The 16,921-nt window shown below is 52.5% G+C and overlaps 2 protein-coding genes across 7 annotated transcripts in view; one reads left to right on the top strand and one right to left on the bottom strand.

The window, feature by feature from the left end:
• The window catches only part of SLC38A12 (solute carrier family 38 member 12), a 61,367-nt gene extending 50,554 nt beyond the window's left edge, over positions 1–10,813 (bottom strand). For 2 of the 3 annotated variants that reach the window (XM_004432723.3, XM_014789229.2), the window contains exons 1-3: positions 10,736–10,813; positions 10,041–10,160; positions 1,318–1,439 (exon numbers count right to left, since the gene is read on the bottom strand). In XM_004432723.3, coding sequence (XP_004432780.1) covers positions 1,318–1,439; positions 10,041–10,085 — 167 coding nt within the window. In that variant the 5' untranslated portion in view covers positions 10,086–10,160; positions 10,736–10,813. The other variant, XM_087441540.1, reaches the window with a different exon arrangement.
• Positions 10,814–10,987: 174 nt separating this feature from the next.
• On the top strand, positions 10,988–16,291 carry NAT9 (N-acetyltransferase 9). 4 transcript variants are annotated; one of them, XM_087441537.1, is made up of 7 exons: positions 11,016–11,125; positions 11,643–11,728; positions 12,615–12,724; positions 13,289–13,432; positions 14,027–14,086; positions 14,295–14,389; positions 14,500–16,290. In XM_087441537.1, exons 2-7 carry the CDS (start codon positions 11,652–11,654, stop codon positions 14,632–14,634), a joined length of 621 nt encoding a protein of 206 aa, XP_087297663.1. In that variant the 5' UTR covers positions 11,016–11,125; positions 11,643–11,651; the 3' UTR covers positions 14,635–16,290. The 4 variants fall into 4 exon arrangements, with proteins under 4 accessions (XP_087297665.1, XP_087297663.1, XP_087297662.1 ...); XM_087441536.1 differs by having other exon boundaries at positions 11,482–11,728; positions 14,500–16,289; XM_087441539.1 differs by lacking the exons at positions 11,016–11,125; positions 11,643–11,728 and adding an exon at positions 10,988–11,007 and having other exon boundaries at positions 14,500–16,291.
• The last annotated feature ends 630 nt before the right edge of the window (positions 16,292–16,921 follow it).

The raw sequence follows: 16,921 nt of genomic DNA, 5'->3' as shown, positions 1-16,921 counted from the left end.
AAATGGGTTGAGCCAGGAGGGGGTGTGGCGGCCCGTACCTGTGGGCCCCCAATAATCGCTTCCCATTCAGATGGCTGCCTGTGCTGAAGGTCCTTTAAAGGGGACAGGAGAGTCATAGAAGGACAAGGACTTCTAGGGCTCTTGGCTGCCAGTGCTTGCAGTATGTAATGAGCCAACAGTACCCAAGGTTGGCCCCAGAACAAAACGTGTGAAGAAACTGAAAAACATGGGTGTTTTCCTATCCCATTCAGCCTCATCTAGGTCTTAATTTGCTTCATCTACTAAACTTTTTTATTCTTCCAATAGGAAATACTCCTTTCTCCTTCCAATCTGCTTAAATGCTGCCCTCCATGACCACTGACCACCTACTTAAACTGTGATCACCCCCACCCTCCTTACTTTGTGTCTTTTTCCATATGACTCATCACCTTCTAACTAACTCTGCAGTCCACTTATTGATGATCTGCACTACTTATTGTCCATCTCCACCAAAGACAGGGAAGTCTGTGTGGGCTGGGATCTAATCACACTGTTGGGGGCACCTCTCGCAGGGGAGGTGCGAAACACCCCTGGCGGTGTTTCCAGGTGTTCCCTCTCATCTCTTTTTTGCAGCCTGTAGTTTCCTACCTGGTTGAGGGGGCTGGAAATGCTTAGTCCTAAATCCATCACTAGTCTGCTAACTGACTTCAGACCTGCATGTGGAATCCTGGAGAAGAGCCTCCAGCAGAAGCACCGGTGGGTGAGTCCCCCACATCTGGCTCAAGGAACGGCGCCCGGGAAGGCTCGGGAAGGCACTGACCTCCTGCCTGCTGCCAGGCACAAAGCGAGGCGAGACCTCAACACTTGATTACATGTGTACCTGTGCGTTTATCACTTACTTTGTGAACTATCTTAAGCAAATTCTAAATTCCAAGCTGATTTCCCATATCACCTTAAATGTCTGTCAGATTCTTCTTCTGTGGCTAGGTGGTATTTTCTCAGAGAACAAAAATTCATGGTAACATTAATAAAGTATACAGCAGGGCAGGTAAACCTGCCAGGAGGAAACACGTGAGCACCACGTGAAACATTCCAAAGCCTAACTGGATGTCTTAATTTTTAACTGATCAGGGTTGTGCAACCGCTCCATCAGCACGAGACACTGGATACCTGTGTATCTCCCTTCCTCTCTCTGGGCCACCTGGTCAGACTCACTCACACAGACATGTTCCTGCCTGCCAAGCACGCTGCCTCACATTAAGGAAGAGAGGTCGGGCTTCCTGGGCAGGCTCCCTCACCTTTGCTCCCAGCCCCCAGCCCCGTATGACAGCCTCTTACCTCATGAAGCCCAGGAACACCAGCAGGACCAGGCTGACAAGCCACCCAGCGGTGGCAAAGGCCTTGGGCATGGTGAGTGCACCAGTGCCCACGATGAGGTTAAACATGTACACCAGTCCAACCTGGAACCAACAGAAGTGACATTCAAGCCCAGAAATGAATTAACCTCTCCCACTAACGGCTCCCAAGGGTGACCCTGGGAGACAGCAAAACTTCGGAGGCCAGGAGGCCAGACTTCAGACAGGGAAGCAGGTAAGCAGGGAGAATTCCACTTAGGTTCCAGGGAGGCATGCTCTGCAATCGGATGTTGGGGACCAAACATTAACACTCAGATAGGGGCCGGCCCCATGGCTCAGTGGTTAAGTGCGTGCGCTCTGCTACTGGCGGCCGGGGTCTGGATCCTGGGCGCGCACCGATGCACCGCTTGTCCAGCCATGCTGAGGTGGCGTACCACATACAGCAACTAGAAGGATGTGCAACTATGACATACAACTACCTATTAGGGCTTGGGGAAGAAAAAGGGGAAAAAAACAAAAAAACACTCAGATGACTAAAGGCCCCTGTTCTATCAACCTTTTCAAAATGTCTCTAATGAGCAGTTTTCTTCTCCACTTCTGCTGTCATCATCCCCATCACCTCATCATTTCATATTATTCAAAGCTGCGTCTTAGATGTTAGCTCTCTGCTCAACCAGACTGTAGGCTTCCTGAGGACACACCATTCTATCTGGGGTACCTGGCACAAGGATGAACCCACAGTGCTAGTCTCAAACAAACATCCACTTTCCCAACACCGCTGAGCAGGTGACCCAACCCTCCTCTCCACCCATCCCTGCCATTGTCCTCTGGGACGTTGACATTCATGCTGATTCCCTCTGCCTGCCTCCTCCCCATACTAACTTCAGGGATTTAAGAAAAAACTGAGATATAATTCACATGCCGTAAAATTCACCCTTTTAAAGTACACAGTTCAGCGGTTTCTAGTATATTCGCAAGATTGTACAACCAGCACCCCCATCTAATTCTATTTCACCACCTCCCCCCAAAAACCCGTACCCAGCAATAGCCACTCCCCATTCCCCCTTGCCCTAGTCCCCGGCAACCAACCTCCGAGCGGAACTGCTGGCTCACTGACTTCAGGTTTTAAACTTAACTCTAATTCACACCAACGCGACTCTGGCTCAGTTAATTACAATCATTCCTTTTTCAAGATCTCGACCATGAAAGTCCATTCTCTGACCTGAAGCCTCTGCCTTCCACAACCCTGTCCATTCCCACTGAACCTCCTCTGTCCCCATCACAACTTCCAGTCCCCCAACCCTCCCTACCCAGAAAGCCACCTCCATTTGGCCTCACTTACACTCTTTGGCATCATTTACAATCGGCTAGTTCCACAAAGCACACACGCCCCGAGCTTCCCCCTCCTCACTCTTCCCTGTTCTAGCATTTCTGACGCCCACCTCGGATACGACCCACCGCTGCTTCCTCCACTCCCTAACACAGAGCTGCCCAAGGTTCCCAGCATTTTTCTTTTTCTTATTATTATAATGCCTGGCCCCACAACAAATGACGGTTCCTTCACCTGTGTCGCCTTCACAGCATCAGATTTTCTTTATTCCTCACCATGGCCTTCCGAGCATTTCCCATGTAACTGCTCCAAACCCCAATCTTCAAGCTCCCAGACTCACGGCCCCCACGTCTCTCAGATGAAGGCTGCATCTCCTGTTTTACGGAGGTGACTGAGGTCATCTGATAGGCAGTTCCCATGCCTCACTCCTTCCTAGCTCAAAAATCAGTGTCTGCGTCCTGCCTGCCCGCTCCTTGTCTTTGGGGAACACATGTCCTTCCTCCTTGTGCTGGCTCAGCCCTTTTTCCTAGAATCCTGTCCTCCTACCAGCTCCTCCCCTCTGCCTACAAATGTCCTGACAGCTTTAAAACATCACCCTTTCTTTCCCTTCACCAAACTCAGTGAAGAAGCGACCTATAGCCTCTTCCTTCATTTCCAATCTCCTGAACTCGGTGCCTTCCATCCCCAGAACTCTTTTGAAACTGCATTCTTAAAAATCACCAATGACCTCCATTTGCCAAATCCAATGACTTTCTTAGTCTTTATTCTTTCTTACACTTCTGACATTAGTGGTCTCTTTTCTCTCTACATAACTTTTCCTCAGCAACTTCATCCAATCCTATGGCTTTAACCCTCATGGCGGGACAAAAGATGACTGTATTTCTGTTCACGTTAGCGTTTCTGCAGACCTCACCCAACTGCCTGTGAGTCACCTCTGCCTGTACATCCCATCAACGGCCTCAGCCTCCTTTCGTCCCCTCCACATCCCGTCCTGTGGCCACCTCTCGCTCCTCTTCTCATTTGCAATTCAAACTAATAATCTCTGGCCTGGCAGTGGATTCCTAATGGTCCTCCTGTACTCTACTAAATTGGTTGACTTACTGTTTGCTTTACCACTTGTTTCTGATCATTTAAAAACAACAACAGGGGCCGGCCTGGTGGTGCAAGCGGCTAAGTGCGCACGCTCTGCTGCAGCAGCCCCGGGTTCGCGGGTTCGGGTCCTGGGCGAACACTGACGCACTGCTTGTCAGGCCATGCTGTGGCAGCGTCCCATATGAAGTGGAGGAGGATGGGCACGGATGTTAGCTCAGGGCCAATCTTCCTCAGCAAAAAAGAGGAGGATTGGCATCGGATGTTAGCTCAGGGCTGATCTTCCTCACACACACACAAAAATAAATAAATAAATAAAAACAACAACAAACACCACGTCTCTGGGAGCACCTACTCATTTTTTTTTTTTAATTTTATTTATTTATTTTTTTCCCCCAAAGCCCCAGTAGATAGTTGTATGTCACAGCTGCACATCCTTCTAGTTGCTGTATGTGGGACGCGGCCTCAGCATGGCCGGAGAAGCGGTGCGTCGGTGTGCGCCCGGGATCCGAACCCGGGCCGCCAGCAGCGGAGCACGCGCACTTAACCGCTAAGCCACGGGGCCGGCCCCTGATTTCTCATTTTTACTTCCCCATTCTTAGAAAGAAGCACTTCTGGGCCGGCTCCGTGGCTTGGCGGTTAAGTGCGCGCACTCTGATGCTGGCGGCCCGGGTTCGGATCCCGGGAGCGCCCCGAGGCACCACTTCTCCGTCCAACGCGAGGCCGAGTCCCACGTACAGCAACTAGAAGGATGTGAACCTATGACATACAACTGTCTACTGGGGCTTTGGGGGTAAAGAACTGAATAAATAAAATCTTTAAAAAAAAAAAAAAAAAAAAAAGAAGCACTTTTTGATATTTTAAAATTTTTCTAAACTATCCATGTCCTGAACTCTTTATCAGAAACACACAAATTGGGGCCCACTCTCTCAGCCTCTGTCGATTTTTTTTTTTTAAAAAAGAGATAGGGAGCGGGGCCGGCCCGGCGGCGCAAGCGGTTGAGCGCGCACGCTCTGCTGCGGCGGCCCAGGATTCGCCGGTTCAGATCCCGGGTGCGCACCGACGCACCGCTTGGCAGGCCATGCTGTGGCAGCGTCCCATATAAAGTGGAGGAAGATGGGCATGGATGTTAGCCCAGGGCCAGTCTTCCTCAGCAAAAAGAGGAAGATTGGCAGATGTTAGCTCAGGGCTGATCTTCCTCACACACACAAAAAAAAGAGATAGGGAGCATCAACTACCATTTTGGGGCCCTTGACAGGGAGGAAGGAGGGGCTGGCAGTGGTTAGGAGGGCCCGGCTCCGGCAGGTGTTGACTGGACAGCTGAATGCTGGACAAATGGGAGGGTGCCCTGTGGAGAGGAAAGAGCCCTGCCCACAGTCCATTTACACTTGGCACGGGCACCAAGCCCTCAATTCCCACCCAGCATTTGGGGCCCATTCAAAAGCTGCTTCCACCACAAAGCCCTGCCCAGTCTCCCAAATTAGTCTCACTCCCCACAATTTTTTTTTTGAGGAAGACTAGGCCTGAGCTAACATCCATTGCCAATCCTCCTTTTTGCTGAGGCAGACTGGCCCTGGGCTAACATCGGTGCCTATCTTCCTCTACCTTATAAGGGACGACGCCACAGCATGGCTTGACAAGTGGTGCGTCGGTCCGGGCCCGGGATCTGAACCTGTGAACCCTGGGCCGCCAAAGCGGAGTGTGCGAACTTAACTGCTATGCCACTGGGCTGGCCCTACTCCCCACTTTTGAACCCCTGTAGCAAGAACACTCCTCATGCCCTAGTCTGAGTTTTCGACGTTGGTGTATTTATCTTTTCCCCTTTACTAAGTCTGACACTCGTGGTGGCTGTGGCTGTGGCCTGTGTCTCACTTCTCTCTGCATTTCTCAGGGTACCTGGCACGGAGCCTCAAGATAGAAATCCTCAACGGAGCTGGCTCAGGTTCTCTCTGACGCAAGTCTGACAGTCTTCACCCCGTTTTAAATATCACAATCTCAATTTGATCCCATAGACAAATCCCAGAAGGATTAGAACAAGTTAGAATCGTCTTCCTATAGCTCTTGATTGGATCATAACACTGCCGTGATGTGATTCCCCTGCTGGGAGTCCTGGCCCAGGGTGGTGTTGCGAGAATAAGTGTGTGACAGCTCGGTGGGGAACAGGGCACACAGCCCATCACCGGCCTTCTGAATTGGAAGTTCCCAGCGTTGGCTTTTCATAAGTGATTGCAAATGTCTGTAACAAACTAATTTTTACTTTCATGGGGGTTAATTTCAATCACTGGCACTCTGAGGGTAGTATATCCAAGTGTGGGAATGGGTCATTTAGCTAGCTCAGTTCTGCTCATTCACTCATTTATTCAACAACTACCGAGAGCCTTCCATGGGCCTGGCCCTGTGCTGGGAGCTGGGGATACGACGGTGAGTAAGACAGACATGGCCCTTGACCTCATGCAGGAGGAGAGAGACAACAAGAGAACAAACAGTGATGACCACCTCACAGAAGCGTTCTGAAAGAACCAGGGCACGGTGACAAAGAACAAAGAGGACGCACTTTAAATGAGGGGGACTCAGGAAGGCCTCATGGTGACATTCAAGCTGGGACCTGAAGGATCAGAAAGAGCCGCCCAGGCACAGGGCCATGGAAGAGACTTCCAGGGAGGAAGGCCTAAGGTGGGAAGGAGGGAGGTATGTTCGAGGAGCTCTGAGGATGGTGTGGCTGAAGCACAGCAAGTCAGGCAGCCAGGGCTAGACGAGGCTGTGTTAGCCTGCACAGGACCCCCGTGGACGTGACAGGGAGTTCGATGTTTCGCAGGGTTTTAAGCAGGGCACTAAGAGACCTGGCCGCAGTCAGTGACCTAACATCTGATCCCTTTGCAGCTTCACTCTCTGCGTATAGCTTTTATAAGCAGCAACACTTACGGAGAGTAGAGTCTTTTTTCCTTAGGGAAAATGGCCCTGGTGATGGTTCTCATGATGGAAGTAAAGAGAAAGGAAAGAGTCCTAAGAAAGTGATGGTTCTTAGCCAGAAGTCTTATGGGGAAATTAAATGGTAAAAGAGGCATTTGTAAATTCAGGGACACCTGAAGGTCTTGGGATGTAAAGGTCAAGGGTCTATCGTAGAGCAGGGTTCCTCAGCCTCGGCACTACTGACACTTGGGGCTGGATCGTTCTCTGTTGTGGGGCCTGTCCTGTGCATGGCAGGATGTTCAGCAGCATCCCTGCCCTCTACCCACTCGATGCCAGTACCTCCCACCTTGCCCCTGTGTCGTGACGATCACAAAAGTCTCTAGATATTGCCCAGTGTCCCCTGGGGAGCAAGACTGCCACTAGCTGAGAACCACTGAAAGACAGTGAAATAAGCACGCTCCCAACAGAAACTTCAAATAAACCTCAGTGCAAACGGCCCCTTAAAAACTTTACAAAGAAGTTAATGAGGGATAAACTGTTGGCAGTTGGGAACAGAAATGGGTAATCCCATTTGTCTTGCATTGTTGCCAGTTTTTAGTTACGAAGCAAGCACTCTGTGCCAGATGGGACTCAGGGAATCCTACAGGATGATGTAGGACTTCTTCTCCTTCCCGGCAAGAGTTAAATCCTCTTGACCTACAGTAGACGTGACCAGTAAGGACCAATGATAAGAAGCAGACTATGGAGGGAGGAAGCAAATCTGAGCTGAGCCACAGGCCAGTCAAAGGCAGTTGTGGGGCAGGAGGAAGAGGAACACAGGCCAGTCAAAGGCAGTTGTGGGGCAGGAGGAAGAGGAAGGAGACATTCTCTTCTGCTTACATGACAGTTCTGTGGGGACAGCCTCCTGGGAAGTGTGGCCGAAAGCTGAGGAACAACGTCCTACTGCAGTCTCAGTAAAGAAGACCTATGCATGCTGTGGCCACTGCAGGCCATACGGAGTCTCCTCCCATCCCCGACTCTTCCTCCGTGGCTGAACTGCAGAAGGCACAGTCCCTGTTGCTTGGGACAGCTGACCCACGCCCTACGCTCTAGGGAGTTCAGCGCAGCGACACGGCGGCCTGACCTCCTGCCTGGCGGCCTCACCCACAGACTTGCACGAGGCAGGGGTCATGGGCATCTTTCAACAGCTTCCCCTGACAGTTGTCAAAGGAAGCAGAAGGCAGCAGAGATGCAGAACCAATGACTAGGATTTCAGACTGTGAAACAAGCGCCTTTCCCTTGAAAGCAACAGTGACGATCCTCGGCAAGACCAGGTGGCAGGAAGTGGCCTCGGCAGCTGACTCTTGTAGGCGGTGATCCACCTCATCCTTGTTTTGGTCACATGGTACCTTCAGTCCTGAGCTACTCCTGGTCCCCGTAAATGGGGAAACAGACATGTCTGTTCTAAGATCACTTATGGGGGGACATACAGGCCTGAATCATGTTCCTGTGTCCAGCACTATCCTTGAGAGAGTCTGTCATCTGAGTCCCCTGAGAAGCTCATCTACCCATTACAAATATTTTATGCAGAATAATGCAAGCTAAAGCAAACATCCCTGACACCTAGGAAGGGGAAAAGAACTCACCACAAGGCAACATAGGGGTAGGGAGAGGCTTTGTGTTGGAAATGACCAGGTTATGGACACATTGATGAATTCAGGGCAGCCAGAGCAGGTTCTGCCCACACTGCGCAGAGCAGGGGGTTTCAAAGCAGCCTCTACAGCAGAGTCAGTTCCACAGCCTCTCTGGGCTCAGGGGATGATGACCCTTACACCCTTCTCCTGGTCTCAGGGGATCAAGGACTATTCTCCCAGGATGGCAGAGCTAAGGAAACCTGAGGAAGAAGGCGTGTTCTCTCCTCAAAACCTGACTACTAACTCCTGGCAATGCCACCTCATCCTCAACACCACCCATCTCTGCCCTACTCCCCTCTTCACCGGAAGGGTATAAGAATACATGCAGTTGTTTACAGCAAATGTCCAGAGTAGGCCCTCAAACAGAGACCTCAAACAAAATCAAACACATAGAAAATGGAGGGGAAAAAAAAAGGCAGAACCAGCTGAAGCTTTTATGCCTCACTGCCCAATTTCCTGTGGGCACATACTGGCCTGTGAAATGATTACTTGAACAACTGGAGACACAAGAAAAGTGCGCATATCAAAGGTTTTTCCTTCCCCAAACTCACTTATAGAAATGACTCATCTTTAGGTTTACAGATGTTGTGAGAAGCAGCAGGAACCGTGGTGACTTTTATGGACAGTGTGGACATTTCATTGCTGATAACAAGAGAAGGCTGTGAGCTGTCACACAATTCCTCAGATGAGAGGGACACAACTGGACTCATTCCAAGGTTCAAGAAAGACTTCTCCTGATAAATTACTGAGGTGAAGGAGGCTCCTCTGGTGCTAAACATGAATGGCATAGACCCAGCAGAAAGACCCTGGTGTGAGGAAGGCTTTTTTCAGCTGTTCTCAGATGCTTCCTTATCCACCAGACCACAGCTCTGGAGTCTGTGAAGCTAGCAGAAACAGAGCAGGGATTCCTCAGGCTAGGAAGGTCAGTGCGAAGCAGGGCAGCTGTTTGAGGTTAGGTAAGTTCTAGAAAGAGGACTCCTACTACTTAAGGCAGTGCTGCTTTTCTCCAGGATACTGGATAGCAATGTGAGTCAATCATTTGATTATTCCAATCCTCCAGCTACTTATCCAGGCAAGAGGATTCCATGACGTAACCATGACCAATCTTATATTACACAAAGAAGATAAACTGAGTGTATGTGTATGTAGGGATTTGTGTATGTGTGTGTGTGTGGGTAACGCAGACCCAAGACAGGGAGAAATCAATCATTCTAATTATTCTAATTACAGACTCCACCAAACCGCAATTGGAGGTCTGCATGATTTCTCTGCCTCTTACGCCACCCAAGACTATAAAAGTTGTGCAACTTAAAATTCAGCTGAAAACCAAAGTGGTTTTCAAACTGCAGAGATGAGCAAAATCCAGAGTCAACAGCTGTCAATCACCACCCATCTGAACTGCTGCACAGTTTGCAAGTGGTAGTAGCCCTGAGATAAATATTATAAAGAGTTAGCAAGTCAGTTTCGTTTTCTTGACCACTCTCTGATCAATATCTAAAAAGTGAACTAACCTGACTCTCATAATATGTTCTGAGCCAGGACAGCAGCAACATGGCTGCTGCTGAATCGAGTTCCTCCACCCTGGCTTTCACCAGGGGCTAAGCAAGCAGCGGCACTCACACGACACTCCATAGGAAGCAGTGTGCTTCTTTAGAAGCCAGGGGCACTGACGTGGGCAAAACAGGTTCTAAAAGTAAAACTCACGTAGGGAGAGTAGAGCTCCCCGGTCTCTGTGATTTCGCCCGCCATTTCCAAAAGTGAGGAAGGGTCGGTGGGCAGCCGAGGTTCCTCTTGTGCGGGGGCGGCGGCGGCTGCTGCAGCTCCCTAAGGCAAAAGAGTAGACTTCAACTTTCTGATGGACCCCCCCACCCCCCAGCCCCGTCCTTGTATCACAGACACTTATGGCCTCAACAGCTGTCACAAGACAGCCCAAAGGGAAGGGTCTCCCTGGATGACTGACACCTGGATGGTTTTTCCTAACCTTTTCCTTGCTGTGCAGGGCATGAATGTGTTCAATGCCGCTCAGACTCGCCCACCAGAAGCACCCCCTTTAAACACTCAGCGGTGGCTACGCCCATTTAATGCGAAGAACTGCGAGCTGACTACCACACAGTGCAGCCCAAGTAACTGCCTCCTCCGCCTGGGGCAAGGGGCTGGGGGCTTTCCTAGATGGCCTCCCAACCCAACTCCTTGCCCCAAAGCCTCTCCTTTTTAACGGGGCCTCCACTCCCCGTCCCCCAATATGCCTTCTGCCCTGCCTTAGGGCTCCCCACCCTCAAGCCTTCCCCTCTTCTCAAAAGTCCCGCTCCGAGCCTACCCCCGACTTGTTCCTCCCTCTTGGAGGAACCCCGAGTCTGGTTCCGCCCCAGCCCATCCCACCTTCCCGCCCAGCCCGACACCTGCAGCGCAGCTCGCTCCGGGCCGCCACGGCCTCTGCCTCCGGCCCCTCGGCTGCCACCAGCACCAGCAGTCCCACACCAGCGCCCACAGCGCGCATGCGCCTGAGCCGGGAGCCCACCTTTTCCGCACGCGCCTTGGGCGGGGCGTCGCGCGCTGATTGGGCGCCTCGCGGAGACGGAACCGGGATTGGGCCCTGGTGGCTGCCGTCTGCGTGGCGGAAGTGGGCGGAGTGCGGTCACACGGGCGTGTGGGAGGGGCGGCTGTCTGGCAGGTAGGGAAGCCGGGCTGGTTGGGACCTTCTGGCGACGCTTTCGTCGGCGGGGAGTGGATGTAAACTTCGTCATTCTAGGACCTCGGTGGCTGGCAGAGGGTTTCGAGGAGAGTAGCCGGTAGCTCCACACAAAGGGGAGGGGATTGAGAATTTAAGCCTGCCTCACCCTAAAGTTGTGTGGGAGATCTGGCTCGGCGGCGGGAAGAGGGCGGGCCGGAGCCCGGTGGGGTAGTCGCAGGGGTTGGAAATAGGTTCAAGGCAGGGCTGAAAGTTGATCCTGGGGCGGAGTCTCAGGACTGGAGCAAGTGGTGGGAGCTTTGGGGATAGGTCTTGGTGCTTGGGTTTGCGGTATCGAAGTTCTGGGAGGTGGGGCGGAAGGCACAGGCAGAAATGGCAGCCCCGGCTTGGCTTCTTAAGATGCGAATGAAGGATTGTTTAATTATCTTTAACCAGCCCGGTTCCCGTTTTTGCAAGGGGTTTAGGGTCCGCGTTCTCTGAAGAGTTTGGAAGGAAAGAAGGACGGAGGCTCTTCCGACAATTTAGCCCCAGGAGGCATTTAGTGAATTGAGAGGCCGGCTCCCCCCTAAGTGGGAGGAAACTCAGGTTCCGGAAGTCTTTGCCCTCCCCACCCGCAGGCTGCTACCATGAGGTTAAATCAGAACATCTTGCTGCTGGGGAAGAAGGTGGTGCTGGTGCCCTACACCTCAGAGCATGTGCCTAGGTAACCGTTACACGTGTCATGGGGTGCAAGCCAGCTGTCCAAGGCGCAGCGAGGAGGGTCAGCCTTCTTTAGCCCAAATCTCAGAGGTTGTCTCCTCTGAGAGGGAGAAACATTGGTGTGAGAAGTAATTACATACAGAAAAAAGTGAAAACTGAAGCAGAGGACTATGGTTTTCCTGGAGGAAGTCACCCATCCCCCTGATTTTCCCTTTCCCCCTCTCAGCTTCCTTTTTGGCCTTTCAGTAAGGAATTATTGTATGTAAACTAAATGTGTGTAAGAAAAAAAGATATTGTCTTTTCATCTAATTGTAAATTGGTGCCATTGAATATGCTCAATTCTTGGAGAGTAAACGTTAGCTTGTTATAAAACTGAGCTGTTCTGATGTCTATTGTTTTGAAAGGCCAGCACTGAGTCACAGGGTGGGACTCTTATGGGGGCAGTTGGCAAATGTCTGGTAGATTGAGATGGTGGTGGTATAGGGGTGTATTCTCTATTTGTAGTTTTTCATTTGGGGGGTTCCTGGTGCTTGGCCTTTGTGGAAATCTGTCCAGCCTTCTTTGTTGAAGTCGGCTTGCCATATACTTCCCCTCAGGAATTTGAGGAATGTTTAGCTTCAGACTGCTTCCCTGCACAGACCCCTGAGACAGGGACGCTGGACAGATAGAACTGATTCCAGCTGTTCTCTTGTAGGACTAGCCTGGCTCTAGGTCTTCTACCTATGGCCCTTTGCCTTAGGAGCAGTTGTAACCCTTTGGCTCTTCTGTGAGCCCTGTGTTAGCTCTGTGGGGTTTTCCTTTCTACTCTCCATTTCTTCATCGCATGAAGTGTCAGAACCATGCTTCTGAATGGATCCTGCATGCCGAAGGCTATCTTTCTGGCCTTGCAGATACCACGAGTGGATGAAATCAGAGGAGCTGCAGCGTCTGACAGCCTCTGAGCCGCTGACCCTGGAGCAGGAATATGCGATGCAGCACAGCTGGCGGGAAGATGCAGACAGTGAGAAGCGGGGGCCCCAGGCCGGGCTGGTAGTGGGAGGGCTGACTCCAGAGGCAGTCTGCAGGTTCCCTCCCTTTCTCCTTCCCAGCTGTAGCCTTTCTGGGGCCACAGAAACTTTGTGAAAGGCACTTCGTGAAAAGCCTGGAAGGTGCCCGAAACCCTTATACTCTGATGCCCACTGAAGCTGGTCTCTGTGGCTGATGCTTCTGTCCTCTTCCCCACTCACTGCACCAGGCTTGGAAGGATTTAGAGGAAGTAAAGCATTTTGGGCGCTGGCTGTAAATTGAGACCCTGCCTCTCATGTCCCTTTCCGCAAGCCCAGTGAGGTTACTGTTCTTCTTTGGGTCCCTCACTCTCTGCAAATACAGCTGCTGTTTGGAGAAAGCCCTCGTTTCCTGCACGAGGCAGACTTAGGGGTTTGTAGTCAGCTGAGAGAAGCTCTGGCCCGCCTTTGCTCCTGCCAGGCTCAGAGATGATGGGAGTTCTCTGGCTTGGGTAGGAAGACTGTCCTCACTGCACTTCTTTGGGGAATATAGGTGATAATCCTGTCGCCTCCCTCCTTAGAGTGTACCTTTATTGTGCTGGATGCAGAGAAGTGGCAGGCCCAGACAGGCGCCACAGAAGAGAGCTGCATGGTGGGAGATGTGAACCTCTTCCTCACGGATCCTGGGGACCCCTCCTTGGGGGAGATTGAGGTCATGATTGCAGGTTCGTTCCACCTGGCCCTGCCTTCCCCACCTTCTGGCCCTCGGATCTGCTCAGAGAGCTCATTGGGAGGCTCCGGCGTTGGTAAGCCCAGCACCTGGCTGGGGCAGACTGCCGCTTGATACCCTGTTAGCCTAGTGGTTCACTTTATTCCCTTCTTATGCTTAGGTGGGAATTTAACCTTTGGTTTTAGATCTTCAAACTTCAGTCTGGCCCATCCTTGGGATGGGCTGGGGACCCTCCAAAAATAAATGATCTTCCCCAGAGCATCTTCCCATGCTGTGGGAGAACCCCCTCCAGTTTCCGTGTCTTCTTGGTCCCCAGCCTTCTCCTAGGAGGCTATGTGACTGTCCTCATGAGGCAGCACAGTGAGGTTAAAGGCTCAGCTTTGGGGTCAGGTTGCTGGGTATCTCCAAGCTGTGAGACTTTGGGTGTTAAATGAGAAGTCATTTAATTTCTCTGTGCCTGTCTCCTCATCTGCAGAATGATGATAATATTTATGAACTAGAGTTGTGAGGATTCAGTGAGATTGTATCTGGCAAGTGCCTGTGCTGGACTCTGGCGCACGGTGTCAGTGATTGTTGTTGTTTCTCCTAGAGCCCAGCTGCAGGGGCAAGGGCTTTGGCACTGAGGCTGTTCTCATGATGCTGTCTTATGGTAAGGAAGTCCGAGCAGACAACGTGGGGGAGAAGTGGCCAGGCCCCAGGTGAAGGCTAGGGCATGTGAGGAGTGAACCTTCTTCGGGCCTAAGGGTGGGGGGCAGGTGACAGATGCCTCTACTGCAAACTGTGACAGGAGGGGCAGGGAGTGCTGGGGCGGGGGCTTCATCCTGCAGCTTGTCCCTCTATCTCATCTCCTCTGGGAGGTGTGACCAGGCTAGGTCTGAACAAGTTTGAGGCTAAAATTGGGCAAGGAAATGAACCGAGCATCCGGATGTTCCAAAAACTTCACTTCGAGCAGGTAAGGCTGTCACTGAGGGAGGGTGAGGCCTGGGTCTGGGTGGTGGGACCCGGTGGTGCCCGAACTTGTGGATGTAACTTAACCAGCCCTATTCTCTCTGACTCACGTAGCTGGCTGTGAGCACCGTCTTCCAGGAGGTGACATTCAGACTGATGATGAGTGAGCCGGAGCAGCAGTGGCTTCTGCAGCAGACCAGCCATGTGGAAGAGAAGCCCTACAGAGATCGGTGGTTGGAGCCCCACTGACAGCCGGCCTTGTGGGCAGCCACCCTGTGTGAACGGGGGTGTCAGGACCACACACTCCAGAACATCAGAACCCTGCAACAGGAGGTGAATGGACAGGGCCTTCAGGGCAGAGTGCTCCTGGCCCTGCTCCAGGCTGGGAATCTCCTTTTGGGGCCTTTCAGACTCTGGGCTGAACTTGCCTTGGCCTCTCTGAGGCTGGCAGCGACTCCAGGGCCAGCCCCTCCTCCTGACCAAACCTGGACTCAGGCTCTCGGAACCTGGAGTGGACAGCATGAATCTATGGGAGGAGGTAGGGTGGAAGTGGGAGCTGGAGAAGAAGGGGAGCCTGCTGAGCGGGTGGGACCTCCCTTCCCCCCGGAAGGCCAGAGGCCGGGAGTAAAGCACACTGTATGGCCAGCTTTCCCTGTGTTCTCACTGGGCCCATGTGGAAGTGAGCTCCCAGGAGGTCAGCCTGCAGTATCTGGTCCGTTGTGGTAGGAACGGGGCAGGGGTAGCTCAGTCCTCTTTTGTCCTGCGGAAGCGGGCTGGGTGTGACCTCGGGAGGTTTGGAAATCCTGGGACAGACAAGTGGCTTGGAAAGTGGGCAAGTGTCCTTGCTCCTTCTCTCTTGTCTTTGGAGCCAGTTTTGAGTGTCGAGTTAGTTTGGGATACAACTCTTTATGACTGGAGAGCACCCTTCTGCTGATGAAACTTCGGGCCTCCTGCTCAGTTGCAGGGGCTGCGGGAGGAAGCAAAGGCCACTCAGCTGTACTGTCCCGAAGGCACCTGTGTCCTCCCCCTCTCCACTCCTCACCCCTCCACCTCTGGGAGCAGCTGCACCTAACAAGGCCACGAGGGGGCGCTGGCGGCACAGGTTCGGGATGGCCAGGCTGCCTGGCAACGGGTGCTTAATAGAGCTAGGCTAGGTCTCCCCACCTCGGAGGAGGACACCTTTTGACTTTTTATTTTCACCCAAAGCCCCAGTAGATTGTTGTATGTCATAGCTGCACATCCTTCTAGTTGCTGTATGTGGGACACGGCCTCAGCATGGCAGGAGAAGCGGTGCGTCGGTGCCTGCCCGGGATCCGAACCCTGGCCACCAGCAGCGGAGCGCGAGCACTCAACCGCTAAGCCACGGGGCCGGCCCACCTTTTGACTTCTAACCATCCCATGTGCACTGTCATAATCTAGGGTGGCCCTCAAGAAAGGCCAGGCACATTTCAAAACACAGTCATGAAAAACTCTTGAGGGCACGTAGGGCATTTTCGAGGGAAGGAAACAGTCCCAGGCAAGTTGAGGCGACTTGCCCAAGGCTTCAGAGCTCACGATGACACTGGAACTATTGCTGAGGCCACTCAGCTCCCAGTCCCCTCGATCCTGGCATCTCACACCAGACTATGTATGTGAAAAACTAGAATCTAAAACGTGCCTGAATTGAAGACACGAACTTCGCTTGCTGGGGCCCCCTTTGTATGATGCCTCTGGCCCCTCAGCCATAGGAGTTCCCTCTGAGTCACCTGTTCCTTCCACCTGTCGTCAGCTTAACCAGAGTCAAAGGTCCTAGGGCTTCCCCACCCAGCAGGTGATATAGGGAGGGGCCCCTCTACAGCCCCGTAGGGCAGCGTTCAGGCCTGATCACCTGTGGCAGCCCTCCATCAGGGTTCAAAGGGCAGAGGCAAGGGTGGGTGGGGGCAGGCCAGGTGCAGCCAAGCAGGGCCCAGGGTGATTGGTGCCAGGATAAGGATCTTGGATGGTTCCTCTTAAGGCTGGTGGAATCCAAACTCCAACAAGGGGCCAAGATGGTCCGATAGTGACCGCTCCTTCTCTCAACGCCGGAGGGTTCCACAGCTCCCCTCCATGGCTCACTCTCTCTCTTTACTTGTTCTCCTCAGTCCCAGAAACCTGGCTTCTGAGTGGTCTCCTGGTTGAGTGGAGAGTAGCCTGGGGCCAACTTCCCTTCCTTCTCTCTGAGCACCTGCCCTGGAACCTCCCAGCCCAGCAGCCTCAGCCCTTGCAGGCCACCCTGGCAGACCTCCAGGATGAGGCCTGAGGTGCCAGGGGTATACGGATCTCTTGTGGAGGAGCAGGGCATTTTGCCCGTGGAAGGTCGCTTCTACTCCACATGGTATGTCCCAGGGCCCAGCTGGCCAGGTTTGTTTTCCCCTAGGCCTGGACAACTGCCCTCCAATCAGGTACATGGCCAGATAAGATAGAGTATCTGGCGCCAGCTCAGGCCACTCCTGGGAATCCTGCACCTGCAGGCAGAAAGATTAAAGCCAAGTCTCTGCATTCCTAATCCAGCTCCATC

The sequence above is a fragment of the Ceratotherium simum genome, chromosome 16 (genome assembly GCF_057802395.1).
Source record: "Ceratotherium simum simum isolate JZ-2026a chromosome 16, ASM5780239v1, whole genome shotgun sequence".
Classification (NCBI taxonomy): Eukaryota; Metazoa; Chordata; class Mammalia; order Perissodactyla; family Rhinocerotidae; genus Ceratotherium; species Ceratotherium simum.
Note: the sequence above shows the minus strand (reverse complement) of the source record. Positions and strands in the feature narration are given on the sequence as shown.

Bases quoted from the DNA above. Each gene is read 5' to 3' on its own strand.
- NAT9 (XM_087441537.1), top strand. From the start codon at position 11,652: ATGAGGTTAAATCAGAACATCTTGCTGCTGGGGAAGAAGGTGGTGCTG. The intron at 11,729-12,614 runs GTAACCGTTACA...CTGGCCTTGCAG, and splicing joins ACCTCAGAGCATGTGCCTAG to ATACCACGAGTGGATGAAAT. The intron at 12,725-13,288 runs GTGAGAAGCGGG...CTCCCTCCTTAG, and splicing joins CTGGCGGGAAGATGCAGACA to AGTGTACCTTTATTGTGCTG.